The sequence below is a fragment of the Manis javanica genome, chromosome 4 (assembly GCF_040802235.1).
Source record: "Manis javanica isolate MJ-LG chromosome 4, MJ_LKY, whole genome shotgun sequence".
Lineage (NCBI taxonomy): Eukaryota > Metazoa > Chordata > Mammalia > Pholidota > Manidae > Manis > Manis javanica.
This window is the reverse complement of record NC_133159.1, coordinates 178159292-178187093: the sequence shown is the minus strand read 5'-3', so window position 1 is coordinate 178187093 and position 27802 is coordinate 178159292. Positions and strand designations below refer to the sequence as shown.

General features: G+C 43.9%; 1 protein-coding gene across 3 annotated transcripts; it reads left to right on the top strand.

The window, feature by feature from the left end:
- Positions 1 to 26: 26 nt before the first annotated feature.
- Positions 27 to 27743, top strand: SRP68 (signal recognition particle 68). 3 transcript variants are annotated; one of them, XM_036996995.2, is made up of 16 exons: positions 27 to 211; positions 1739 to 1805; positions 3066 to 3179; positions 4949 to 5144; positions 5692 to 5774; positions 6041 to 6150; positions 6794 to 6876; positions 7790 to 7930; positions 16658 to 16756; positions 18856 to 18920; positions 21823 to 21979; positions 22658 to 22752; positions 23732 to 23861; positions 25897 to 25972; positions 26420 to 26472; positions 26914 to 27743. In XM_036996995.2, exons 1-16 carry the CDS (start codon positions 34 to 36, stop codon positions 27139 to 27141), a joined length of 1875 nt encoding a protein of 624 aa, XP_036852890.2. In that variant the 5' UTR covers positions 27 to 33; the 3' UTR covers positions 27142 to 27743. The 3 variants fall into 3 exon arrangements, with proteins under 3 accessions (XP_036852890.2, XP_073092060.1, XP_073092061.1); XM_073235959.1 differs by having other exon boundaries at positions 6041 to 6222; XM_073235960.1 differs by lacking the exons at positions 27 to 211; positions 1739 to 1805; positions 3066 to 3179; ... (1 more) ...; positions 5692 to 5774; positions 6041 to 6150 and adding an exon at positions 6240 to 6258.
- Positions 27744 to 27802: the final 59 nt, after the last annotated feature.

The window sequence follows — 27802 nt, the reverse complement described above, 5'->3', positions numbered from 1 at the left end:
CTATCCCGTCCTGCTCTGCGGCGCAGGGGCAAGATGGCTGCCGAGAAGCAGGTTCCTGGCGGCGGCGGCGGCGGCGGCGGCGGCAGCGGGGGTAGCGGCGGCGGCGGCGGCGGCGGACGCGGGGCAGGCGGAGAGGAAAATAAGGAAAACGAACGGCCTTCAGCCGGATCGAAGGCAAACAAAGAATTCGGGGATAGCCTGAGTTTGGAGAGTATCCTGGAGTAATCGGGCCTAACTCGCCATGACTACGTGTCGATCGGGCGGACCGGGGGCGGGAGAGGCGGCGGGTGCCTGCAGGTCCTGGGCAGGAGAGGCCGAGGGAGGCAGTTTCTCTTACTTTTTGGCACTCAGAATTACAGGGTCTGTATTTCCGCATGCCTTTTCTCGCATCTCCTTCGCCCTTCAGGCGGGGGGACGTCCTTTTCTTTCAGGCGGCACCGGGGTAACTGGGCAGATTTCTGTACTTGCCCGGTTGGAGGGCTGGTGACGGGGATGACACTCTGACCACCCCGGTGAGCTCCTGCCTGGGCACCCCGAGCCGCTGAACTGGAGAGAAGAAACTGCAATCCCGACGTTTTGACTTAATACTTTTGCCTGACAGCCGTCGGAGAATGGGTAGTAAAAATTACAGTTTGATGCTCTGAAAGTGGAGGCAAAGTTTGCTCTAAAGAAAAGCTTGCGGCCCATTTTGGATACTAAATCATCGTAGCTTGTTAACATGACTTGTATACCTTTCTTACTGGGTCTGTGTGCATTTTACCTCCTTGAGAATTCAAATAAGCTGGAGTTCTGGTAATCGGTTTCCAGTTTTGTCAAGAATATCGCAAGTGCTTACGACGTTAGTTTGTGACTCTTTGAAATAAGGAACGTGGGGAAAATGTACTTCTGACACATTTAACTTGACATCTGAATGCAGTTACGTTTTGGAGCTTTACTTTTCAAACTGGTGGTATAATTCCAAATAGATGTTAGAATGCCTTGATTTTACTGCAAACTGTATCTCCTTGTTCCTTTCTAGTTACTGAAATAGTTCTTTCAGTGTTCAGTATTTTTAAATACATGTGTGGAAAAACACTAAGGAAACTTTAAAAGAAAAACTGTAGGTAAAGCTCTTTGGATTCCTAAATCTTCGTACATAATCTTAAAATATTTTGTGATTCTTAAAAAAGAGTTTGCTCAGGCCTTTTTCTTTTACAAGAAAAACATTATTAATATTTTTAGGCAAACTGTGGCCTAGTTTGATAGGCATGTGCTAACCAAAGACTTGTGCAACATCACAGCTGTTAAGGAAAGTAAAATTTGGCACACATAGGAGGTTATGCAACGAGCAGAGTAGTACACGTAAGTCATTTATAACCTGAACCTGCTTGAATGAGTAAAATACTGGGTCCAGGTGTAAAACGGTGGGAACCACTCCAGTTATACTCAGCATTAAGAATCCAGCAACTTCATTTAAGCTGTTGGGTTTTAGTAATCCTCCGTGGTTCATAATGCCCTCCTGTTTTAGTTTGAAAGTAGAAACAGTTCAGGGCTTCAGCTTTTCTGCACCTTTAGAAAAGCCCGTCCTATGACAAGGTGGCTGTTGAAAATGGTGGCAAGAGATTTCACTAGTTAATGAACCAAGTATTTCAGAAATGCTTAGTGTGCTGTGGGTTGATACAAATACAATCTAAAGAGGACATGTACTGATTTATTTGGATTCTTGCCATTGTAAGTTTTTCCTTAATCTTGACTCTAGTTCTTCAGATTATTAAGGAATCCCAGCAGCAGCATGGTTTACGGCATGGGGATTTCCAGAGGTACAGGTCAGTGTCATGTATGAGATGTATGGCGGTCACTGTGGAATTTTCAAACTCAGTTTGGTTTCACCGATATCCTGCCGGCTCATAAATCAGAAAGTGTACCTAGAAAGTCTAGCTCTGAATTTATATTGAATCCTCAGAAGGTCCTTAATATTCAATTTTAAGGTTTATAGTGAATAAAAGGAGCCAATCTTTTTATCTATTTTGCCTCACAATATTTCAGATACACCGGAAGCTTCTGCTGAAAATAACAGGCAGTTATAGTGATTACCATATTGTAGAGTCTCGGTTAAATGGAATGCCTTCCACATTTTAAACATTATATAAGGGGAATTTCTGTTATATCATTAAAATTATTGGTAAATTTTATAACAGTCTTCAAGTTGGGGTATAAATTTAGCATGACTCTTAAAATTAGAATAGATGCCTAATGTATAATACAGTTCAGTACTTTGAAAGTAGAAATATCCAGCTATTTAGGCTTTGACTACCTGGTTTTTAAAAGTACTATCCAAAATACTCTGTGTCTCAGATTCTGAGGAATCAGCCATGCGGTGAAGGGTCAGCAGTGCTGGGGCAGAGTGAGAGTGGCTGGAGCTGAATTGGGACAAGTAGGCAGGGCCAGAATGTATGGGGCCCTGTGGGCCAGGGAACTCATTCAGGTGTTAGTCTAGGGGTGGTGGGAAGCCACAAGAGAGTTTTAAATAAGAAACTATTATGACGTGATTTTTTTTGGTAATTATTAAGGAAATTTTCAAAGCAAGTGTAGAAATGATAGTACAGCAACCCCAACACTCAAGTTATTATGGCTGTCAGCCTTCTGCCCTTTTTGGGTCAACTGTTCCCTCTCCTTTCTTTAAAAACATTAAAGTTTTTTTTTACAATTTTATTGAAGTATAATTTATATACAGAAAAGAGTACAAAAAATAGTGAGTTTTTCACAACCTATAACCAGCTCCCAGATTAAAAGGCAATACTCCCAGCATCCCAGAAGTCCCCCTTTTGCTCCTAATCATAAACCTTTTTTCCCCAAAAGGTCACTGCAGTCATGATGTCTTCTACCTTAGATTAGGTTTGAAATGTGTCCTCTGAAATACCAGTCATACTGCCCAGCATGTTTCACTTCAGTAAATGTTTTCAAGATGTTGTGTGGTTTCTATAGTAACCATAAGTAGAATGCCTTAAACCTTTGACCTTATAGAATTTACTTTTTGAAACTATTGCCAGGTTGGCTGAACAATTTTTGCTTGTGGTTTCTCACAGGGGCTACTGTTCCCGTAGACAAAGACGTCTCCGGAAAACACTCAACTTCAAGATGGGGAACAGACACAAATTCACAGGGAAGAAAATAACTGAAGATCTTCTGACTGATAACAGGTATTGACTGCTCAGTGCTAGGTGTGAAATATTCCTTGTTGATAGATTTATTGAACAATTACGACATGCCAGACATTGTGCCAAACTCTTTAATTATCTCATGTGATTCTTTTAGCAACTCTGTGGAATGGGCCTTTTTCTGTTCCTCTATTATAAGATGAGGAAACTGAGGCTGCAAGAGGTTCAGTAACTTGTTCAAGAACTATGATGGGATGCTAAATGTTAAAGTCAGTGGTTAGAATCTAATCAGTTATTAGGTAAGATTTCTAGAATACAAATTTCCATGTATAAGTGCCTGCTTAAATCAGTATATCTCAAGTGAAATATGGCTATGTAAATTATTACAGAAGAGTTCTGTATTTCAGTGCCAATTGCACTCATTACTATTTGCTGAAAGATGAATCTGTCAACCAACATGTGTTAAAGGTCTCCAGGTCAGTTCCTCAAAGTTCGGCTATAAGCCAAATTGTTTCTTCTGTCACCTGTTTTTATAAATAAAGTTTCATTGAAACACAGGCACACCACTCATTTAGGTATTGTTTGTAACTGCTTTTGTGCAACAATAGCAGAGTAGCTGTGATGAAGACCATATAGCCTACAAAACCTAAAATATTTACTATTGGGCCCTTTACAAAAAAATGTTTGTTGTCTCCCGGCTAGCCTGTGGCCAGGACTGACCAGACACTATATTGGGAAGCACAGTTCTTAAACCGCATTGACTATGATCTTGTCAATAGACGTTGGTGAAATACAAAACAGGAGCTCTACAAAAGAGCAAAATCGCCATATTGTGTGTCATTTACTCTCAAGAATTCTAAAGTCTTAGAAGGGAACAGCTAGCTTGTGGGTTCTTGATTGGGAAGCTAGGAAGCCAGCATGGAGGAGGCTGGACCTTGAAAGATTAGTGAGAGGAAAAAACATTCTATGCCAGGGAAAAGAGCATGCCATGGTGTCTGAATGCACCCTCGGAACTGTAATGCTGTGGACAATTGTTAACTGCTTCTCAGGCACCAAAGAGTTTGGGAGCTTGGTGTATGGAGACACAGTCAGAAAACTAGAGCATAGAGACTGTTCTGGGCTATAGCAGGGTGTATGATTAAATCTGATGAGCTCAAGTTAGGAAGAGTCTCTTAGGATGTCAAGATCCTTTATTTCGGAGAGACAAGATAAAGCTGACATTTAAGGAAGATCAAGGCAGTAATTTAAAGAAAGATTCACCAAAATAGTAATAGAGAGGCTAACTTATTTAGGCCTGAGAAGGTGCCAGGCTCTGGTCTAAGTGTGTTAACATGTATCACTACATGGGACAGTGAGGCACAGAAAGGTAGTACTTGGCCCAAAGTCACAGCACTGAGATTCCAACTGAGACTCTAGAGCCGCCTTCTTAACTACTTCAATATATTGCCTGTTAAGGACTTGGATTCTAACTGGGTTGGGATGAAGGAGGTGTTGATTCAAAGATGAGGCCAGGTTGTGTGCCTGGGCTACGTCTGTTTGCTAAAATTTGGGAGGGGCAAGTCTGGCTTTACCGAATTTGAGGTAGCAGCAGACGTTTCAGTGAGACAGCTGGTAGGTTGTTAGAAGCCTGCCGTGGAGCCTGAGTCCGAATCCGAGACGCTGATCTGGGGGTTGTGGTTGATGCCATGAGAAGAGCAGTTCTGAGGAGGAAAGCCAGGGAGAGTGTAGGAAAAAGATCGTGCCTCAGAGAATATCTGAGTCTGATGCTCCTGGCCTTTAGCATTCAGTCTCCTGTGCTCTCTCTGATGTAGATACTTGCTTCTGGTTCTGATGGATGCTGAAAGAGCCTGGAGCTATGCCATGCAGCTCAAACAGGAAGCCAACACTGAACCCCGAAAACGGTTTCACTTGTTGTCTCGCCTGCGCAAAGCTGTGAAGCATGCCGAGGACCTGGAATGCTTGTGTGAGAGCAATCGCGTGGATGCCAAGACCAAGCTAGAGGCTCAGGTTAGCACCCTAAAATCAGCTTTGCTCTGTTGTGGCCATTAGAGATGTCACATGACTTTACAGTTAACTAGAACAGAGCTGCTTATGTCACATATTGAGAGGAGAGGAAAAAGCCTGATTTTGCTTTTTCAAGGTGAAGTTGGCATCTGTTGTTTTTAAGCTCTTGGTTTTTAGTAATTAGCTCTAACTTTTAAAGAAAACTTACGCTTCTTTTGATTTGAAGATGGAAAACTTGAATCTTAGATTTGGGAAAGTTCGTAAAATAAGAATTTTTTTGCAAGTTTATATTCATCTTCTGATACTTACATTATCATCCCAGAGGCTGGTTGTTGAGTGAAATGAAGAAAATAACTTTCCTTAATTTTGCACTTCTCTCCTGAGAAGTAGTGAATCAAAACAAATGATCTCATTGTACTAGTGAAATAAGTTTTTCTTTTTTAAAATCAGTACATTCTTGACATCAGAGCTCACAGCAGGTAGAGGCGGTGGAGCTGTAACAGTGGCCCGCGGGCGGTGAAGCAGCCCCTCTTTCCCTGTCCCCTGCCAGGCGTACGCGGCTTGCCTCTCAGGGATGCTGCGCTTCGAACACCAGGAGTGGAAAGCCGCCATCGAGGCTTTTAACAGGTGCAAGTAAGTCCTCCCGTCCGAAGGCTGCGGCCGGTTTTGACAGCACATAGATGCGAGCTGCAGGTTGGTCAGTGACTGTTTCTGTGAAAGTTAGTACAGTTTTTTTTCTTCCTTTAGAAATGTTGATTATTCCCTCATCCTTAGAACATGCCAGTTCTGGTAGTTGGTAGAAGGGCCTCGACATGCCGTGTTTTGTTTATTGCCACTGTGTTCCTTATGAGTTTGTTTTCTTAAGGCTGCTGTGGAACCTGATGTTTCTTTCCTCACAGAACAATCTATGAGAAGCTAGCCAGCGCTTTCACAGAGGAGCAGGCCGTGCTGTACAACCAGCGTGTGGAAGAGATCTCGCCCAACATTCGCTACTGTGCATATAACATCGGTGAGCAGGGAATTCGCTACTGTGCATGTAACATTGGTGAGCAGGGAATTCGCTACTGTGCATATAACATTGGTGAGCAGGGAATTCGCTACTGTGCATATAACATCGGTGAGCAGGGAATTCGCTACTGTGCATGTAACATTGGTGAGCAGGGAATTCGCTACTGTGCATGTAACATTGGTGAGCAGGGAATTCGCTACTGTGCATGTAACATCGGTGAGCAGGGAATTCGCTACTGTGCATGTAACATTGGTGAGCAGGGAATTCGCTACTGTGCATGTAACATCGGTGAGCAGGGAATTCGCTACTGTGCATGTAACATTGGTGAGCAGGGACTGAGTTGAGTATCGACCAGTGGCTTGGTGGTAGTTCATCTCAGGTGGCCTAGGGAATCTATTTGGCTTTCTCCCCTTTCCCTTGCATCCATCCATAGCATGGGTTTTGGCTGGTGAGAAAAGTACAACTGTCAGTGTCAGCCCTGCCCAAAGTCACAGAAAGCAGTTAATTCCCTTGCTTCCATTTCCATCTGCTCCCTTCTGTGCTCCCCAGGAGCTTTGTGAGGACTCACTGGAAGGTGCTTGGTTCTCAGGAGAAGAGACCAGACCCTTGGATTTTCCACTCAGTCTCTCCCTCTCTTCCTCAGGGGACCAGTCAGCTATCAGTGAACTCATGCAGATGAGATTGAGATCTGGCGGCACCGAGGGTCTCCTGGCTGAGAAATTGGAGGTAATCTAGTATGTATATTTTTGTGAAAAGTCTTCGATTTGAAAAAGTCCAGAGAAACAAGTAATTCATAATCCTGTCACTCCATATATGAATTGCTAATATATGCATATTTATATCTATACCTATTTTTTAAGAAAAGCTTTCATTTAATATTTTTAAGTATTCAACTTTTTACCTCATTACATTTATTTTCTAAGCAAGTAATTGATACAGGTTCATAGAAAAAGTAGGAAATTGAAAAGATGGGGAAAAAGTAAAATCACATGGGTTACCACCTAGAGATAACCACTGTTAATAATGTTGTGAATATCTTTCAGACTTTCATATGTGTGGAGAAAAGAGGCACATGTTTTAAAAACAGGATCTCAGGATACACTGTTTAGTGATGTGCTTTTTAAATATGATGTTACATGAATTCTTTCCACTTCAGTAAATGTATTTCTCTTCCGTGTCTTTTGATGGCCATAGTACTCCGCTGTACTGAAGTTTATTTGCCCACTTCACTATTATTCATGGTGTAAATGGTAAATAGTATTCCAGTGAATATCTATTCCCCAGTTCTTGTACACATCTTTAGTTACTTCCTTCGGATCAGTTCCTAAAAGTAGAATTGAATGTTTTGGAAGCTCTGGATATGTACTGACAAATATCTTTCAGTTAGGCTTCTACTAATTTACACTCCGCAGTGTATGCAGATACGCTTTGCTCCTTACACCCTTACTGAAGCTTACTGTTGCTTTTCTTAGCCTTCTATTACATCCTTTTAATATTTGAGTTTCTGTAAGCTAAAATATATGGTGCCAAGGAGGAATTTACAAATTTGAATGTACTCTATAAGGCAGTATATTAATTAGGTGGAGACACTTAATAGTTTCCACAGTTCAAGGTTTAACTTTGTAAAACTGCTTTCCAGGCACTGATCACTCAGACTCGAGCCAAACAGGCAGCTACCATGAGTGAGGTGGAATGGAGAGGGAGAACGGTGCCCGTGAAGATCGACAAAGTGAGAATCTTTCTGTTGGGACTGGCTGATAATGAGGCAGCCATTGCCCAGGTAAGGTGGAAGTTCTGTTCTCTCTTCTGTATGTGTCTGAAGGTTGTCACTATGTGTTGAAGATGTAGCATTTTGTTGGTGTTCTTTTCTCACAAAACAAAAATTTATTTTAATGCTATGTGAGATTTGGTAACAGTTTCAAGATGCCCTCTTGAATAAAATTATTTTAAATGCTGACTCTATAGAGGAATTATGTTTAGAGGGCAAAGAAGTTGACAGTGATGGTTATTAACATAAAAATGGAAGCAGTGAGTAGCTGCTTAGGGGCCACTGTTCAGCCGGCAGGTGGTGCAGAAGCTTAGCTGTTTTGTCGCTCCTGTCTGACCTCTGTCCTGGCCCTAGTCATAAAGGAGCCAGCTCTTTGTTCCTGGGCTGTTTAAGGGAAGCCTAACTAAACCAGAATATCTTGTTTTATGTGCTGTATGTGTGTAATGTGCATGCAAAGCTGTGCCTCTTGCTGCCGCCTGCTGAGGTCATGTTACCTGTTTGTGGTTGAGAACATCAAATGAGTTCCTCAAGATGAGAGGTCGTGGGGATCTTGGTTTGTACAAAATAGACAGCGTTTAAGGCACTTTTTAGAGCTCTTCCTTCACATGAGGTGAAGGAGCATCTTAAAAAAAGAGCCCAGGCTGCTGAGGATGTCTGCAGCCTCACCGGGGACCAGTCATATTTCATGGGACTTCACAGTAAGCTCTTACACCCTGAATAGTTTGTATATAGGGGTGCTTTTTTAGGGGCTGATGAGTTGTTTTAAGCATCCAAACTTTTCCAGTGACTTGTTCCGAAATAGCTACTTTGGGTTGGGGGCAGCTTTCAGCAACTGAGGAATTTCTTTGTGCTCCGTCTGTGTTGCGTGTTGTCCCTCTCCCTTCCCTTTTATTTGCTTAAGGGACAGCAAACTAAAACAGTATCAGGAAGTTACTTTTTTTTTCTTTAAACTAAAAAGCTGAGAAGCTTTTTTGAGAACATTTCATTGGCACTTTTGTATGGCGGAATCTCTTATGGACCAGGGCTCTGCTACCAACCACTTAGATTATGCGATTGGGTTCTTTCCTTTCTGAGCGATGCGCACTGGAAGAAAAGCCTGCCCTCAGTGAGTGGGGCAGGAGTTCTGGCCAGAATAGGGTTGGGAAGCCCATGAGGGCAAATTAAATGGGGACTCCTTAGGAATGGGGCCACAGAGCTAGAGCAGATAAAGGACAAGAAAAATTAATGTTTATTAAGTAATTCGGTGTATTTGCGTTTAGCCTTTTTCACATTCATAAGACATGTTAGGTATTTTTTTACATGTTGTGATACACTGAAATCTGATTTTGTATCCTGTTTTTATTAACATGTTATAAGGATTTTTCACATTCTTACAAATCATCCACAACATTTTTTAAATGCCTGGTAGTCACCTGAACATAGAGTGATCAGAGGTAGGTGATGATCCCCTTTAATGTCCCAAACACTCTGCTTAATGCTTTAATGTTTTCATCTTTTTAACCCTGTGGGGTGAGTGATACTCCCATGTCACAGATGGGAAAACTGGTCTCAGAGAGACTTTAACTTGCCCACAGCCATATATCTGATAGAAGGGGATGCTTGCATTTAACACCATGTCCTTTTGATGCCAAAGCTCATGTTCTTGAACTTTTCCACATACATAATAGAGTCATTGGGAGGGCTACTAACATAATCGTTTTATTTTACTTTGGTGCATTTCTAAATGTCACTTAACTGAGAACACTAGCAGAAACCTGGTCTTCTGGTAAAGACTGAATAAGCAGAACCTTAACAAAAACAAATAGTCCTTGGCAGGGAAATCATCTCCAATTCAGTAGGTTAATTGGGGGAGCGGACTTTCCATATGGAAGGAGAAGGTATGGGGGTGTTTATCTGAATTTATCTTCCCCTTGCTTTTTTACACATAATTAGAGAATAAAAATCTGTATGGGGGAGGTGTTCTTGCCTAGTTGTAAAAAAAAATGTAATCTAGTTTGGGCTGATTAGACCAGGTGAAAACACTTTACAACTGCACATGAAACCATTGCTTTTAAAATTGAAGCTCACTTCAGTCATGCCATGACTAGTTGAGCTTTGTGCACATTTTTAGAAGGATTCCTCTCAAGCTTGAGTTTTATGAGAGTTGAAAGGTTGACTTCTGGATCTCTAGGTCATAGCCACCTCTTCCAAAGCAGTTCAGGGGCGGTCGAGATTTTGATCATCTTGGCAAAAAAAAGCAGTGACGTTATTCCAACTTTGAATACATAAAAAAGAAAAAAATGTGGGCATACCTTGTTTATTGTGCTTCACTTTAATCGCACTTTGCAGACACTGGTTTTTTCACAAATCGAAGGTTTGCAGCAATGCTGCATTGATCAAGTCTGTTGGTGCCATTTTCCAGCAGCATTTGCTGACTTTGTGTCACATTTTGGTAATTCTCACAGTATTTCAAACCTTTTCACTACTATATTTATGGTGGTCTGTGATCAGTGATTATATGACTTGCTGAAAGTTCAGATGATGGTTAGCATTTTTTAGCTCTAAAGTATTTGTTAAAGAGTGTACTTTTTTTTTTTAGACATAATGATTTTCAGTGTAGCTTTTATATGCACTGGGAAACCAAAAAATTCGTTTCACTTTCCCTGTTGAGACACTTGCTTTATTGCAGTGGCCTGTAAGCAAACCTGCAGTTATCCCGGAGGTGTGCCTGTTCCCAGAGCTCGTTATCTCGGCACAGCTGCTGCTAGGTCTGCATTCCTGCCCCATCTTCAGTGTTCATGTTTATGTAGTTAGATATACTCTATTTAATATCCATCTTTAACATACATAGATAGCGGCAGGTGTACTTTTTAAAGTGCTGTTTAATCAGAGCACGTCTCTTACTGGATATTTGCATTGTGTATGGCTTTTAAGCACTATAAGCAGTGATATAGTGAATCTTTGTCTAGATGGATTTTTCCATATTTTGGATTATTGGTGTAGAATAAATTGCCTAAAATGAGAATACTACATAAATTTTAAAATGCATATTCAACTTCTTTTCTGATTAAGTAAAGTTACTTAAATCAAGAATTTTAGATCTTAATTTACTAAAGAATATGTTTATTTTAAAACTTTGGTTTATTAAGTACCTGCCCAAAAAACTGAAGTGGAAAGATAACAAAAGTATCTCAATGTATTTGATAGTTTGGGTTTTTACCTCATGTGCTGTGTTTTATTATGGTATTTAAGGTCCTTAAGAAGAAGAAAACCATCCTTCAGTAAATAGGTCTTTGCAGTAATACAAAAGCTCAATAATGAAGGTGATGAATTTGTGTGATGTAACATTTTCTAAAGATCTCCACCAACATCCATTTAAGCCATTATCCTCTTGTCTTACTCACATTACTTCAGTTATTAGATTTAAACGTAAAAAGCGCTTTTGCACACAAGAGTCCGAACCGTTCCCGTTGGACATGTTTTATGCAGATCCATGGAGGCTTGGTCGGTCCAAGGTTTCACGTCGGGGTCAGTCAGGATCAGTAGCCAAGGTTTCCTGCCCCAGCTGGTGTGGGCCTGCGCTGCTCGGTGCAGCTGCTCCCCAGTCCGATAAAAGGGGGCCACTAGGAGACCTGACGAAGGCTTCTCTATACCAGTGAAGACTGTGATGGGCAGTGCGCTTGGAATACCGGGTGGGCTTCAACTCCTGTTCCACAGGACACCGTGGAGTGTTTGGGGGGCATATGAGACCAGAGTTGGAAGAGCACACGAGGACAGCTGAAATCTTCCAATTTGGAAAGATACAGGCTGAAGGGGGAAGACTATTTGAGCCCTATTAACGTAGTGAATTATGTTGATTAATTTTCAGTGTTAAACAACCTTGCGTATCAGGGATAACCCCACTTGGGTAAGGTATGTTGCACTTTTTACATATTGCTGGATTTGATTTGTTAATACTTTTAAGAATTTTGCATCTGTTTTCGTGAGAAATAGTGGCCTATGATTTTCTTTTCTTGTAATGTTTTTCTTCACAGTTTCTATCAGTTATACATGCCTGATAAATTAAATTTGGAGATGTTTCCCCCTCTGTTGTCTGAAAGAGTTTGTGTAATATCAGTATCTTGTTTCCCTAAGTGTTGATTATAATTCACCAGCGAAACCATTGGGCCTGGAGTTTTCTTCATGGAAATGTTTTTTTTTATTTCTTTTTGCTTGTTTAAAACAAATATAATTCCTTTATGAGTTAAAGGACTATTCAGATTCCCTAGTTTGGATGAGTTTTGCTTTTAAAAGGAATTTATTAATTTCATATAAATCATTGAATTTATTGACATGAAGTCTATAATATTCCCTAACCATTTTAATGTTTGTAGGAGTTGTACTATTACCTCCCATTTAGTGCCTGGTTAATTTGCTAGTTGTGGTGAATACAATTATCTCTGGTTTTTAAGGATCTTATAAATCATTAGGGTCATTTCTGAGTATCAGAGACTTTTAAGTAATGTGCTAGATCAAACAAAACATGAATGAATCTCCAGAAATCCCAGTAAGGTTTTAACATTAAAAACAGTGAAGTCCTAATGTCCTATATCACCAATGTCCTATGTATACCAAATCAAACCAGTGAGTAAAATACTTTTTAAGTACAGTGCCAGGGTTAGTTAAATGCTTAGATGTCAGGTCTAGCACTAGCTGATTAAATATCTACTGAATTGAACAAATCATGATTTATTAAATATGGGAAACACCCTTTGGCCATGTGAAGTTAATCCCAAGAAGAACCCTTGGTGCCACTGTCAGATTATTTGGCTGGGTATGACTTGGGCCTTACCCACCTTGCCAGTTTTCATTATTGTGTCACGTTGTTCTCTGCCCTGGAAACCGAGAGCTGTTCCTTAGATACAGGGCTCTTAGTTTCAGCATTTCCTAACTTTGCTGGTATTGGTACTGGCCACCCTTTAGGAACTGGCATGTGAGAGTTTGGTAGCCCCAGCTGATAGCTTGCTGGAAGAGTTTTTATGATGTTTAAATACTGAAACAGTTTACCGAAAGGCACAGAAGGAAAAAATAATTCAGGGAGATAAAATATTAGCCTGAGCGTGTGTGGGGGGCACGGGGAGGGCTGTGCAACACAGAGAAGACTAGTAGTGGTTTTACAGCATCTTACTACGTAGATGGACAGTGACTGTGAAGGGGTATGTGGGGGGGGACTTGGTGAAGGGGGGAGCCTAGTAAACATAATGTTCTTCATGTAATTGTAGATTAATGATACCAAAATAAAATAATAAAATAAATCAATTTTAGCCTGAAAAGACTGGAGTGGAGAATTAATCCACAGCCAGAATCCAGTTGTAAAATCCATAGTCTCTTTAGCCAAGCTTTACAGCTTCACCTCCTTAATACTGTCTTACTTTATAATTTATCTCTGCTTTGCTTTATTAATACTTGATCACACCCAAATTGTTACTGGTGGTTGCACTTTGAGGGTGTTGTTAGGCAGCTCTTCTGGTGGGGGGCATGTTTAAAATATCTCCAGGTTTGATGATTCTTATCCTTAAGTTATGGTTACTATTTTAATATTTGACTGGAAGAAAGACCATTTATCCTTCTCTCTTTAAAAAATCTGTTTGTAAGTGAGGTTTGCATCCTCCTTTATTGGATTTCTATATGTTTTTTCCTAGACCTCAGTGGACAGGGTGGGTCTTGGTTCCCATCCCAAGACTGGGTTCTTTTTGGGTGTGGTGGAGAATGTAGTCAGACTTGCTTTGTCTGTCTCTTAGTCACACCACCACCTTCCAGCAATTTTTGTAGGTGTGAAAACAATTTGGGAACTCTGTTTTTCATAGCACAGGGTCTCTATCTCATGACACAGGGCAGCTCGTTTTCCTCTGTACAGTCAGCCCTGAGACATGGCTTGAGGCTTGGAAAAGCACATGCTGGGTGTTTGAGGTTTTATAAAAAGTGTTATTTATTTATTTATTCATTAATTCATTCATTAGGACTAATGAGTACTGTATTACTTCTTGGCTTAAGATTGCTGTGTTTCATAGGAACTAGGCACTCCTGGGGAAAGCCCAGGCAGACCCCAGATTCGTGTACAGGGAGCAAGCCACTGTGTTGAGGAGCGTGCTCTTACTGGTTCAGTGGCAGACTTGGGAGGTCTGTGTAGAGATGCTAAGGAATCGTGCCCCCGCACATAGACGCGCTTCTTGTTCCATTGTCCTTTCAGGATTATCTTATCTTCCGTGACAGGCACTTACAGAATAATAGGTTTATAGAGAATCTGAAATATGTCTCAGGCCTCCTGTGTGGAGGCATTTTGCCTGGCCCAGGGGGAGGCATGGCAAGTGCTGTTCCAAAGTGGCCTCTGAGCCACTGTGCAGTGTGGGCGCCGTAAGAAAACACAACTGGCTGAAGTGCTCTCTTCCAAAGATGAACCTTTTTCCTTCACTGTGATTGAAGACTTATGTCAAATTCCCAGTGGAACTTAAAATTTTGTGGAAGCAGTGGGAAAGTGTGCTATGTTCAGCACCTTGATGCGGAGGTTTCCTTATTCAAAGGGAACAAAGTTAACACATGGCAGTAAGGAGGTTTAGCATTTTAGCATCATTTTTATTTTTTATTTGAGCCATACCCTCCCTCCAGAAAAGGAAACATCCTGTATAGCTGGTAAAATGAAGTCTGCTCTTCTCTTTGTTACACACCCTTTGCCCTAAACGCTGAACCCCACCCATCTCCCAAACGGTGTTGGTGGCATATTTACTGGACTGCATGGTGTCAAAACTGACGCAGGAGCTCATTCTGCCTTCTGATGTCGTGACTCTGTGTGCATGTGTGTGTGTGTGTGTGTGTGTGTGTGCGCGCGCGCACACGCACTTGGTGCCAAGTCTCTTCACACCTTTGTCCAGCTAACTGTTATACAGCCACGCCATTCCACAGGATTTGTTCTTTAAAAAGTTTGGCCATTGAGTTTGATTGAATGACTGTAAATAATCTTACTAACTTGAGACGCTTAACAGTGTTTTGTGTGAAGTGTGCTTCTCTAGAGCTGCACTGTCCAGGACAGTAGCCAGTGAAACACATGGCTACTTAAATTTAAATTAATTAAACCTTGAAGTACTCAGTAGCCATACATAGCTACTGACTACTGCATTGGCCAGGGGAGGTATAGAGCGTGTTCGTCCGGCGGAAAGTTCTGCTGGACAGCACTGCTCTGGGCTTTGGTGAGTTCACGGTAGCCATGTTTGCCCTTACAGATAGATTTACAGAATGAGTGCCCTCATGTGTTCCAAGTTTGTGAACAACAGGAAAGTCAAGCAACTTTTAAGTAGAAAAGTATGTTTGATTTATACTGGGTAATTTACAAGGAAAATTTTTTTCTCAGTGGAAATGAGAGAAAACATAAGAGTTCTTAAGAGAAGAAAGGGTTTGCTTTGGGGCTTTCTTAGAGGTCAGTTGAATGTGAGATCAGATTGGATGTTAGTTGCCGTGTAAAGTCAAATATAATAATGGAATGTTGATGTTTTCATGTCACAGTGGGTCTGCCAGTAACACAAGTTCATCTCCTTTCTGTCTTTCGTCCATTCCCACCTGCTCAGTCAGATTCTTTAGAATGATAATGTGGTGTGACAGGTATTCAGTTAATGAATCACTTTTTCCCTTATCCCAGCGGCTAGCAGAGGGGTGACGCCCTGTAGTTGTGCAGAGACTGTTGACTGCTTTCAGCCTTGCCCGTCCTAAAAATGTCCTCAACAGGGTCCTATGGAATATCCGAGAACAGATTTTCTGTGGTGAAAAGAACTCTTATGATATCTAGGAGGAATGTATTTTTGATTGGGTATTTATTAATAATGTTTCTCACTTGCTTGGGTGATAAAGAAATCTAGTATCTCCAAGTCTGAATTACCCAATTCTGCTGGCATACAGTAAAGTTCAAGACAGTTTGTTCCAGAGGGAAAAAGGAAAAGAAACTTGTGGTATGCTGTGCTTCATTCAGTGTCAGGGAGCGGTGCTCCAAATCCGACCTGTAGAGCCCTTTTAGGGATGCCAGATGCAGGTCCTGAGCAGAGAGAAGTGTTGGAGTCAAGTTGTGGAAAATTCTCAGACAGGAAAAAATTTAAAGCGTATGTTGCCTGGAGGATAGTTTTAGATCAGTTATACAGATACTTTTTCAGTATGTTTAATTTTTATGTACACTTGACCCTTGAACAGGGTGGGGGTGGGTAGGGGCACTGACTTCCCACATAGTCAAAAAATCTGTTTAACTTTTGACTCCCCCAGAACTTAAATACTAATGGCCTACTGTTGACTGGAGGCCTTACAGGTAACATAAATAGCCAATTAACACATATCTTGTATATTAGACGTGTTATATACTATATTCTTAAAGTAAACCAGAGAAAAGAAAATGAGTTTTCAAATTGTCACAAATCTTGAAAAAATTTTTCCCATGTATTTTTTGTTTTTTGAAAAAGGTATCATGTGTAAGTGGACCCATGTAGTTCAAATCCATGTCGTTTAAGGGTCAACTGTGTGTATATATATAAATATATGTATATAAATCCCACTTCCATATGAATAAGGAATAAGACTATAAGAAAAAACGTATATGGAGGAGAATCATAACAACTGAAATGGTCTCTGATGTGGGGGTATTTGGGTTGAATGCCTGTGTTCGTGTGTAATGGGGGAATCAAAGCACGGGCCCTCCTGCGGCTTACTCAACAGGAAACCTTTTAACTGCATTCTGCCTTTGTTCAGGCTGAAAGCGAAGAAACCAAGGAGCGTCTGTTTGAATCCATGCTCAGCGAGTGTCGGGACGCCGTCCAGGCTGTTCGGGAAGAGCTGAAGCCAGATCAGGTGGGCCTGCCGCTGAGCACCGGCTCCTGCTGTGGGGACGGGGTGCCCCTCGGTGTGTGTGTCTCGTTCTCAGGTGGGGTCCCAGGGGTGTGCGTGCTCTGACTCTTAGCCACTGGTTTTTTTAGATGTGGTGATCGGCCAACAAATAACAAAAGCCTCTGGACTCTATCAGGTTGAGAAATTTTCTCTCTGTCCTGTTCCTCCTAATGTTTCATATATTACTTTTAAGCCTTTGGTCTCAAATTCATATCTGTAAGTAGACTTTTCTGGAGCCCCTTTTTCCTAATAATGTCACTGTGACTTGGGCATCTAGGCTGAAAACCTCAGAGCCGTTTTGGTTTCTTTCTTCCCTGTCACCAAAAGCCCTGCTTACTCTCCCTCCGTAATTTCCCTCCGCGTGGCCGTCCGCCTGTGTCCGACTAGACGTTTGTCTGTGCCTGGACTGCTGCAAAGGTCTCTCGACGGTTTTTCTTACGTTGGTCTTGGTTCAGTTCTCCAGGCTGTTCTTGCCACAAGCACCAGTCGAATCTTCCTGGATCCCATCTCACTGTCTAATGAAAAGCCCAGTGATTTCCCTAGGTCTAGAGCCCTGGTCTCCCCAACTTTTATAACACACCCTCTAAGTAGAATTGAGCACCTGCCTTTGCTGTTTATTTGTAAGTTATATACCTTACTTTTTAACTGATTTGTACTACATAAAATGCATTAAAATAAAATTTTTAGAAATGAGATAAATATAAATAGAAGTTCCAATTTTCTCCTTACACTCACACTTTTTGGGTTGTGTGTGCCCCCCTTTAGAGGCCACTGGTCTAGCAGGTACACTTCGGACTCCCTGAGCCTCTGGGCGTGTGGCCCTGCCCCGCTCGCTTCCGGCATTGCGGTGCTGCTTCTCTGAGTCCGCCTGGGCTGCTGCATCACCGCCTCCCGAACGGGCTGGCTGTCAGCCTCAGCGTCCCGCCCGCTCTCCTCCTCTCCCTGCTCACACCGGGCTTAGCCTGCCTTTCCCTTTTCACCTTTCCAAACCCCACCTGTTTTTCAAGGTCCAGCTCAGAGCTCACCTTTAGAAACCTGCCTACACCGTCCTAGCCCACAAAAATCTCTCCCATTTCTGATACTTGCAGCTGTAATTTTTGTTTGATAATTAATCAAGAATTGCCTTTTGACATTTTGTGTATTATTTGATACTTACTTTTTTGTTGTATTTTCAAGACTGTGTCTTAAAAGCAACTTTTTTTTTAGTATCTGCCACAGTACCTCGAGTATAAAGTGTTCTATAAATATTTGTTAAGCTGTAGTCACTGTTTTCTTTTCCCATCAGACTGCCTTTGTATAGTACACTACCCTTTACCACTTATTCAGGTACATGCGGGGCCCAGACCACCTCACCCACCTGGAATGCACAGCTGCTGCAGGAATGTCTCAACGATTGAAGGGAATATGCTGATACCAAGGTGTATTAGCTCCTGGTTGCTGCTTTAGCATTACCTCAAAGTTAGGGGCTTGAAACAACATAAACTAAACATACAGTTCTGGGGTTGGAAGTCTGAAATGGGTTCGTGGGGTTGCGTTCCTTTGGGAAGCCCCAAGAGGAGACTCCACTGCCAGGATTCCAGAGGATGCATTTTCCAGCTTCTAGAGGCGCCTGCATTTCTTGCCCCTTGGCCCCTTCCTCCATCTTCCCAGCCAGCAGCAGAGCCCCTTCCCCTCTCTCTGACTCTGCTTCAGTCCCTGCGTCTTCCTTGTATCACTGATCTGACAGCCCAGGGGGTTGAACATGGGTCTAAGACACAGACCCCAAAGTGGAGCCATGGACTGTAGAATGTCTGGTGTTGATGCATTGGGCCTGGACACTGGAGCAGTGGACAGGAAGCCTTACTGGCCATGATTCTGAATTCCCTTACTCATGTCTAGTTTTCCCATGCCGGTGGCAGCTGAGTGGCCACTTTGTTCTAGATCTTTGATATTTGAGGACCCCCAACCTACTAGAGTCTGTGCCTTATGTTTAGGGCACTTTGGGGACCACACCATTCAATGAGGTGGTCAGAGCCAGGGACAGAATCTGCTGTTTTATCCTTTACCTCTTTCACTTTCTGCAGAAACAGAGAGATTGCACCCTTGAAGGGGAGTCAGGGAAGGTATCAAATCTTCAATACCTACATAGGTAAGGGTTGTAACGTTTTTACTTTTTTAACATTGTGAAATATATTATTGAAACAACAGAGTATATGTAATGTTTATGTTCATTTCATACATAATTTAATATATAACAGGAGGTATACATGTTATCATATGAGTATATATACTGCATTTATATACTATGCTACTATATGTGTAATTTAAGATTGTGGACAGCTTAAGAACTGGAATACAGCCAGTAGCCTTGAAGCTGCCAGAGCCCCGCCCAGACTGATTCCCACTCTCTCCTAGAGCTGACCACGCCCCTTCCCGTGCCAAGCTCCTGTTTATTCTCCTCTATGTTCTGAATGTTCTACATTGTCCCTTTCACATTAAGTTCAGCTTAACTCAAATTTAATTCCATTGGAGTTGTGTTTGAGTGAGGTAAGGATCCGCTTCACCTTCTTCCGTGAGGATGGTGGTGGTTCCTGCAGTTTCCTGACTGCTCCATTCTTTCCCCGCAGATCGGCAGTGGCAGCTTTGTCAGGCATTCAGCCCGTTTTCTCCTTGCTGCCCCTTCTCTGGACTCTTCTGCCCCCCTGGTTTATTTGTCTGTACTTAGACCACTACAGTGATTCGTTGTAACTTGATATAAGTCCTGGTGTCTGCTAGAGCAAGTTACCCCACCAGGTTTTTCCTCAGGCGTGGCTTGACTGTTTCCGTCCCTTTGCTCTTTCGTATACATTTTAAATCACCTTGTCAAGTTTAATTTTTTTTTTAAAGATGGATCATTTTGTTTCACAGAAGAAAGGAAGGAAGAGTGACATTTTTGGAACTTCATAGGGAAAATTAAATTACTTGGGAAAACTGCACTTCTTCAGATTCTCTTCCCCATGTGACCTTGAAATTTTCATTTCTAAGTAACTTTTCAGTAAACCTGACAATATTTTCAACCATTCCCCTGCCCCTTCACATTTTTATAAAAACAAACCACAAAAACACCTTTCCTTAGCTTAAAATCTCCACTCTTAGGGAATTGGCTACTACCTGAATGTCAGATTCACTGCCAGATGACTCAGATGCACGAATACCCAGCAAGAGTGGCCCTTGGGGGGCCTGTGTTTCCACAACCCCATCAGAAAGATGAGGCGCCAGGAGCCGAAGGACGGTGTCTATAGCTAAGCACCGCAAAGAGGCAGAGTCAGGAGTTGCTCCAACCATCTGACCAAGAAAAGGCCCTGAGAACTTCAGCAAGACTGAGGAGCCTTTCCGATTGGGCAGCCGCCCTCCCCTCGGGTCTGCTCTCCCACCTTCGGGTCTGGCTCGTACCAGGATCACGGATTTCTATTGGGACCCAGATGCCAGCTCGGGGGGAAATCCGGGTCAGGAATCAGGTTGCTTTTGTATTAAATAAAACTTTGTAAGATGTTTCTAGATTCCTATATCACCCTATGAATAACAGTTACTTTGTGTTGAGAGTGATTTTTCTGTAGGCCTTTAAGAAAATCCATCTCACGACCTTCTCTCTCATTTCTCAGAAGCAGACACCTACTTTTTTCAAATTTTTTTGGCATTTACCTCCAACTCTTTAAATGCTGTGTATGTTTCTCCGTCTTGATCTTTGGGTCTCGGCATTTCTCCCCGCTTTGCCCTACAGCCCCCCCCATCCACCCGGCCCCCGTGCTTCGGCTCAGCTCTTCCCCGCCCCCGTCTATTACAGGTGTTCTTCTTTCTGATAGTATTTTAATTTTTAAGGGCTTTTTGTGTCCTTTGAATATTATTTTTAAATATAGTGTCTCATACTCATTTCACAGCCACAAAAGCTTCCCTTATCTGAGGATTTGTCAGTAATAGTTTTCCTAATTAGTTAATAATGTCGTTTTCTTCCTGCAAGGTCTGGTTCTTTCAAGTTGCTTCTCTTCCCCCTCAGTTTTGGCCCCTTCTGTCTCGTTAGATGTTTGCCTTAAATGTTGGTGATCCTTATTCATCCATTCCCATTAGAAACTGTGGCTTATCTGGTGGCAGTGCTGCATACAAGTGGGGCCCGCCAGCTGTGGTCTTCACTGTAGGTGTTCCTGCTCAGCCCTTCCACTGAGGACCCCCCTCCAGAAACTTGAAGGGTTTCTTTTCTGGGCTGATCAGAATACACCAGGCTGCTCTTTGCTCTTGTCCAGGAAGCTGAGTAGAAGGTTAGGAGGTCAGCACACAGAATGGGACAGTCTTGTGATCCCTGTGTTTGTTACGGAGTCCCTGACCTCAGTTGGGCCTGTATCCCCATGTCCAGGCTGTACCTTCTCCCAGGGATGCCTCCAGCCTTCTGCCAGAGTAGGACAGGGGTCTAGAAGCCTAAATACTTCTTAAGTGGACTTTTAAATAGTTACCATGTTTTTATCCCCAAATATCAAAGAGACTTTCCAGGTGGTACAGTTGAGATAATTAGGCATCATACATGGTCTCTGGTATATGTGTGTATTTAATACACATAACCATCCAGAGAGACTGTCTCTCAGTATTTTCTGAGAAGAGAAGGCCGTCAGATGGGTAGGAGCAGCTGTTGTGCAAGCAGGCTGTCCAGGTAGTTCCTAGGTCTGTACCTATACCTAGCAGGCACTTGACTAGTCCTTGTTCCAGGGACTTAGCATCCATGGATCATCTTAAGGACTAGCAGCATCCTCTGAAATGAATAGCTCTGTGTCTCTTAAGAAAAGAAACAGACCGTATAATTCAAGCTGAAAGCAAATTTTGTCATAAGGTCTCATATTGGTCCCCTGCAGATTTCCCACCGAACAACAGCCAGAGTTGAGGCCCCTTGAGCTTGAGGCCCAGGCCAAATGACATGCCGTCACTCCCACGCTTCCCCTAGGTCAGCCCCAACTTGTGGCCCAGTGCTCTTTCCAGAACGTCAGCTTCCTTGAGCATAAGCTGAGCTGACGTGTGGTACATTCCAGCTACCTGACTCACATCAAGCTGTCAACGGCGATCAAGCGTAATGAGAACATGGCAAAAGGGCTGCAGAAGGCACTGCTGCAGCAGCAGCCGGAAGATGACAGCAAGCGCTCCCCCCGGCCCCAGGACTTGATCCGGCTCTATGACATCATTCTACAGGTGACCCTTGAGGACTGGGAAAGCAGGGGCCCATCCTTCACATGTGTTGGCCGCAGAATGTCTTAGCTTTGCCTGGTGAAAGGGTCATGACAGCCGGGAGCTGTTGGTGTCTTGGTAAAAGACAAGAGTCCTTGTTCCTGTACCATGCCGCCATCTGTGAGCTCCGATACTCATATGTGTCGATGTGTGTGAGACTAGTAAACCCACTGGTATTCACTGAGCACATCACCTGTGTAAGATGCTCTCCCACGTGCTGTGGAGTATCCTGAGACCTGAGCCACACTGTCTTGGTCCAGTGGGAGTTTGTCAGCAAGTGAGATTGTGAGACACATGCACCCTGCATAGATGTCAGGGTGTGTCTGTATGGATGTCAGATGAATGGGCCTCTCTGAAATGAAAGTTCAGAGCTAGAGACCCCCCTCTAGTTGGGATGGTCCAAGAAGTCTCTGAAGGAGGTGAGGTGTGAGCTGAGTCGTTAAAGGCAAGTAGGCTTTCAGTATCAGACAGGGATGGAGGGAACACCAGGTGTGGCTGCTGCCAGGTCATTCCTCAAAGACTGCTTGTTATTTCAAGCCAGGCTGTTTGTTTTCACCCTTGTCTGTTCTTACAAGGTCTTCTGTAAAAAATTCCGCCTGAGACCTCCTCTCCATTAGTTTTCTTACTGTATCTGTTGTGCAGAATCTGGTGGAATTGCTCCAGCTTCCTGGCTTAGAGGAGGACAGAGCCTTCCAGAAAGAGATAGGCCTCAAGACCCTGGTGTACAAGGCTTACAGGTAAGGTCCATAGGGTGGACAGAGTTTTCCTTTGCTGCCCAGTGGTTCTCTAAGCCTTGGGAGCATGTCCCGTGGCCTGGAAGATTGAGTTGTTGGCTGTGGGGGCACCTTGCCCACAACCAGAGAAGAGTCAGCCTAGCGTGTTCAGGGGAAATCTCTACTACAGGTTGTGGCTGGGAGTTCCCAGTGTACTGCGTTCACTCTTCAGACATGCTGGGGGAGCAGGGGAGCTGGAGCGCACACATTAAATGTCTTCTCCCTCCTTGCTCAGTGGAAAAGCAGCAAGTGTTGGAAAAGGTGTTAGCAGAGCCAAAGTGGAGCCTGAACTGCATTGAGAGAGAGCTAATCCTCTTAGTTTTTAAATGAATCATATCACTTGTAACTTGGAAGTGGGCTGCGTAGCAAGATGGGGACATAGAACGGCAAAGCAGAGCCGTGTGTAAGGCAGGTGTAATCGCCCTTCCTGTGCTGCCTCGTGCCCCGGTGCGCTGACTCTCAGGGGCTCCACCTGCGCTCACGTTGCCCCTCCTCCTGGCTCCTGCAGACCCTCCATCCTGTAGTTTCTATTAGAAAGAGGTTTCTTAGATTTGGTTTTTGAAAAAGAGATGAGCAGAGGTGAACAACTGTGACTTGATATGTGGGTGGTGATAGGTGGGCTTTATATTTGAACCAGTTGACATTTCTCCTTCCTGCCTGTCCTTGGCTTCCACGAGCACCTTTTGGGAACTGCCTCTTTGCTGAGTCAGCCAATAAGTAAAAACACTGGGTCAGCGCTGGACCTATGCTGTTATCTCCAAATGCGGGAGGAGTCTGCAGCTTAGCCTGGCAAACCTGGTTCAGTGTCCAGGTCCCCCATGCAGTGCTCCCAAGGTTAAGTGACCTGTTTCCAAATTTAAAATTTAGCCTGAAGTACAAGGAAAGCCTCGACCCCAGGTGACTGTCGCTGTAGGACACTGTGGCTCTTCTTCCTCCCCATCAGGTGCTTTTTCATTGCTCAGTCCTACGTGCTCGTGAAGAAGTGGAGCGAAGCCCTTGTTCTATATGACAGAGTCCTGAAATACGCAAATGAAGTGAATTCTGATGCTGGAGCCTTCAAAAACAGCCTAAAGGTGAGTCGCTTACCTTGTTTCCAAAGCCAGAGAAGTTGCGCAGGAAGGCTCTGTGTAACTCCGAGGGACTGCAGCTCCTCAGACTGGCCCTGCCCGGGCAGCTGGGGATGTGGTGCATCCCTGAGTGCTTGCGAGCTGCAGGCTGTGTACAGGCCTGAAGAGGGCTTAGGTTCTACGAGGGAAAGCCACTCCTCCGGTTAACATGAACCTAGAGGAAGCCCTTAGATTCAGTGACATTTTGGAATCACCTAGGAAGATTTTTAAAAGATGGATGTCTGGGTCCCACCCCCAGAGATTCTGCTTCTAATTGGTATGGGGTCTGGGGCAGGCACTGGGGTGTTTTTAAGCCCCTCAGTGGTTCTGATAATGCTCGGGTGCAGAACCACTGATGAAGCCTTGCCACACGGAGTGTACCTGGACCAGCAGCAGCATTTGGGAGACTGCTAGATGTGCAGACTCTCAGGCCCCACCCCAGGCAGTTCGGGTATGCCTCAGGGCTTACCTGCCCATCTGGTTGGGCTTACTGTATGGACTTTAAGCCTGTCTGCTGCTGCGGTGCCGAGGGCATGAGGCACCGGGTGGCCCGAGGAATCCGTGCACATTTTACAAGCAGAGACTATTGAGGAAAGCGCGCAAAGGTTGCTGTGATTAACAGTCACAAGCCAGCAAGTGCGAGCTGCTGCTCTGAGAGCTCTTGCCGTTTGTGGGACCAGCGCTAGGTGGGACTGAAGTGGACATCTGGTTTCTGCTTTCAGTGAGCTTGTGGTTTCATCACAGCCACAAGGCTTATGTGGAGCCCATCTAAAACACAAAAGAAGAAAGAGGTCCTTGAGCAAAGGCAGAGCAATAGGAAGTAGAGGGTCGGGTGACCAGTGTGGCATCTTCACAGCGGGGCAGATGGTCTGTCGGGAGAGAAGAAAGGCATTTTACGCGTGCCCCCCTACCCTAGTGCACCAGACGGTTGTCGGGGGGGAAGTATCAAGGAATTAGAGGTATGAGGACTTCAGCAGTATCCAGACCTTATCAGATCATCCTGAATTTTGTCAAGTGAGAGACAGGCCAGAGAATGGCATTGCCCTCTTAGAAGCTGTGGAACGTGGCAGGTAAGGGCACAGGCCCCAGAGCCAGAGAGCCTGGTTCTGAGTCCCGCTAGTTTTGCAGCCACTCACTGGGCATGTTGTTTGGCCTCTTGGTTCTTCAAGGTCTTCTCATCTGTTAAATGGGAGGACAGACGACCTCAGGATTATCATGAAGATGGAAATAACAGTTATAGAAACTACTTGGCACATGCCTGGGTCATAATGTATTTAGCACATGATGAATATATTTACTAATATTATCATTACTGTCTCCAGGCATATTGCTTAAGCCATGGCATAGCTTTTCCCATTTGAAACAGGCTAGTATTTTGTTTTCTTAATAGGGAGAATTGGTTTTAAAAAAAAAGATCCTATGTGTTTTGCTGCCCTTGTCTAGCTTGGATTAATACTTAGTCTACAGGCACACACCTGATCATCTACACTTGCCCTCTTACAGCACTAAACTATGCTTTCTATCTTTATCTTGCATCTATCTACCTACCACTTCAGCATTTTATTAAAAAAAAAAATAAGGGAGAAATGTGGGATTCACATATAAATCAAGTATAAAAATCAAATGAATGATCATATCTGACTTGATTGTTTGTAGTTCATGATGTGTGATCAAAACCAAAAGTTTCTGTGATATGACTGCCCCTGCACTGCTCACCATGGAAGAACTTGTTCGTTATGCTTCAGAAGGTTGGAGACTCTTGAGAGCTAGGCTTGGGGTGGATTAATGACTGTGCATTGAGTCCCCTATACAGAATTTTGTTGTTGTTAACAACCATTTGATCAATAAATACGAGAGATGCCCTCTCAAAAAAAAAAAAAATTAAGGCTTAAAAAAAAAAAAGATCCTATGAAAATACCAGTGGAATCACTGAACTCAGGTGAGTTTGGTGTGCGTCTGTGACCTGCCCCAGCTCTTGACACAGCTTTCTGAATCACTACAGGACCTGCCTGATGTGCGAGAGCTCATCACACAAGTGAGGTCGGAAAAATGCTCCCTGCAGGCGGCAGCAATTCTGGGTGAGCCCCTGCCTGCTCCTTCTGTTTCCAGGTCCCCCTCCCCTGCTCTTCCTCTTCCCTCCCTCCCCCTGCAATGTTTTAAAATTGCAAGGGGTTGTTTGGGTTCATCTGCAAGATGTTTATTTTTCCCTGCCATTACTTCTGCCATATGCAGGCATCTCACTGTGTAGAAGAACTGAGAGAAATGCTGCTCTCTTGCCCTTCTCCCTAAAGTATCTTCCATGCAGCAGCTTGCGTCACCCGGCTGGCGCACTGGCTCTGGTGTACGTCATCTCTTTGTCTGCACTACTTCTCAGCAGAATTTGGGCCCAGGAGGGAGAGAACTAACGTCCCCGCACGTTAGCCACCCTTGCTCCTGGGAGTTAGAGCCCGTATGTGTAACAGGTGTCATTCGTGACAATAGTGTGTCAAGTCCCTGTTCTTACTTATTCCCTGTGAAACTTTCAGATGAAAGTGACTCCCACCAAACAGAGACTTCCTCCCAAGTCAAGGACAATAAGGTAAGTCTGGGCTGTAGCTTGTGGGGAAGAAAGAGTAGGACCCATAACTCACTAGGAATGTGTGCACATGAGTAGAACAGAGGACCCTTAACTTATAAGGAAACACCCTACTTCCCTGCCTTTTATTCAGACACCTGAAGGTTGCCCGTATGAGGTTTGTCAGGAATCATCTCAATGCTCCCAGGTGAAATCAGAAGCCTGTTGCTGGGCAGAGCAGCACCCCAGGCTAGGAGCTCTGGCACGGACATCTGTGAGGCCCAGTCCAAGCCCGCCCCTCTCTGTCCCTCTCTAGGTTTCAGTATAAAATGGGGACATGACAGCACCTCTTCATAGGAGATTTATGGGGATCAAGAGAGACAGCACATGTAGGCTCAGCGCTTAGTGTTCCACTGATGGTCTGTGATTAATACCTGGGTTCCTCCCTTTTGATTTAACTTCCAGCCTCTGGTTGAACGGTTTGAAACATTCTGCCTGGACCCGTCCCTCGTCACCAAGCAAGCCAGCCTGGTCCACTTCCCACCAGGATTCCAGCCCATCCCATGCAAGCCTTTGTTCTTTGACCTGGCCCTCAACCACGTGGCTTTCCCACCCCTTGAGGACAAGTTGGAGCAGAAGGCCAAGAGTGGCCTCACTGGATACATCAAGGGCATCTTTGGATTCAGGAGCTAACCAGGCTCTTCCTTGGGGGCAGGGGGAGATCTCACTCTTAATCTGTATCATGAGAAAACCCAGGAAGTTCCATGATACTAAATCCAGGTCTGCGTTGGCCCAGCGCGGGAGTGTAACATCCTCAGGCCTGTGTCCCTACGTCTTGTGTGTCTGTGCACTTACCTTCTCAACCAGTGTGCTAGAAGGGCACCCTGTCATCTTTGGGTAGATATGTTTGGGATCCCTCTGTCTGCACCCCCTGGGGGAGGGGCCGCTGCCTTCTGGTCTGTGTGAGCCGTGATTGGTTACCTTTGGTCAGTAATGTGTTCAGGAGGCTCCACCCCAGGCACAGATGGGAGCTCAGAACTTTGTATCCTGTTTCTAGAGTACATGGTTTTTAAATGAACTCATCCTTGCTTTGAGCATCCAGAATTCCTTGAGGAGTTTGTCCGTGACTGGGAAACATTGGCAGCGCCACCCCAGAATTGCAGTCAGCCTTACTCCCCTTCACCTCCAAGTGAAAGTCACGTTTCAGAACAAGCAAAGATCTCTATTTTTAGAAGAAATATGTTGACTCAAAAATGATGAAAACAAATCTTATATTAAAAGGCAAAGATGCTGGAGACTCTGCCCATTTTTTACATGCCTCACTCGTGTCCGGTCCCAGATCCCTCTGCGGGGA

Excerpts from the sequence above, each read along its gene's own strand:
- SRP68 (XM_073235959.1), top strand. The coding sequence starts at position 34 with ATGGCTGCCGAGAAGCAGGTTCCTGGCGGCGGCGGCGGCGGCGGCGGC. Across the intron at positions 6,223-6,793 it reads CTACTGTGCATATAACATTG|GGGACCAGTCAGCTATCAGT; the intron begins GTGAGCAGGGAA and ends TCTCTTCCTCAG. Across the intron at positions 21,980-22,657 it reads TCTATGACATCATTCTACAG|AATCTGGTGGAATTGCTCCA; the intron begins GTGACCCTTGAG and ends TCTGTTGTGCAG.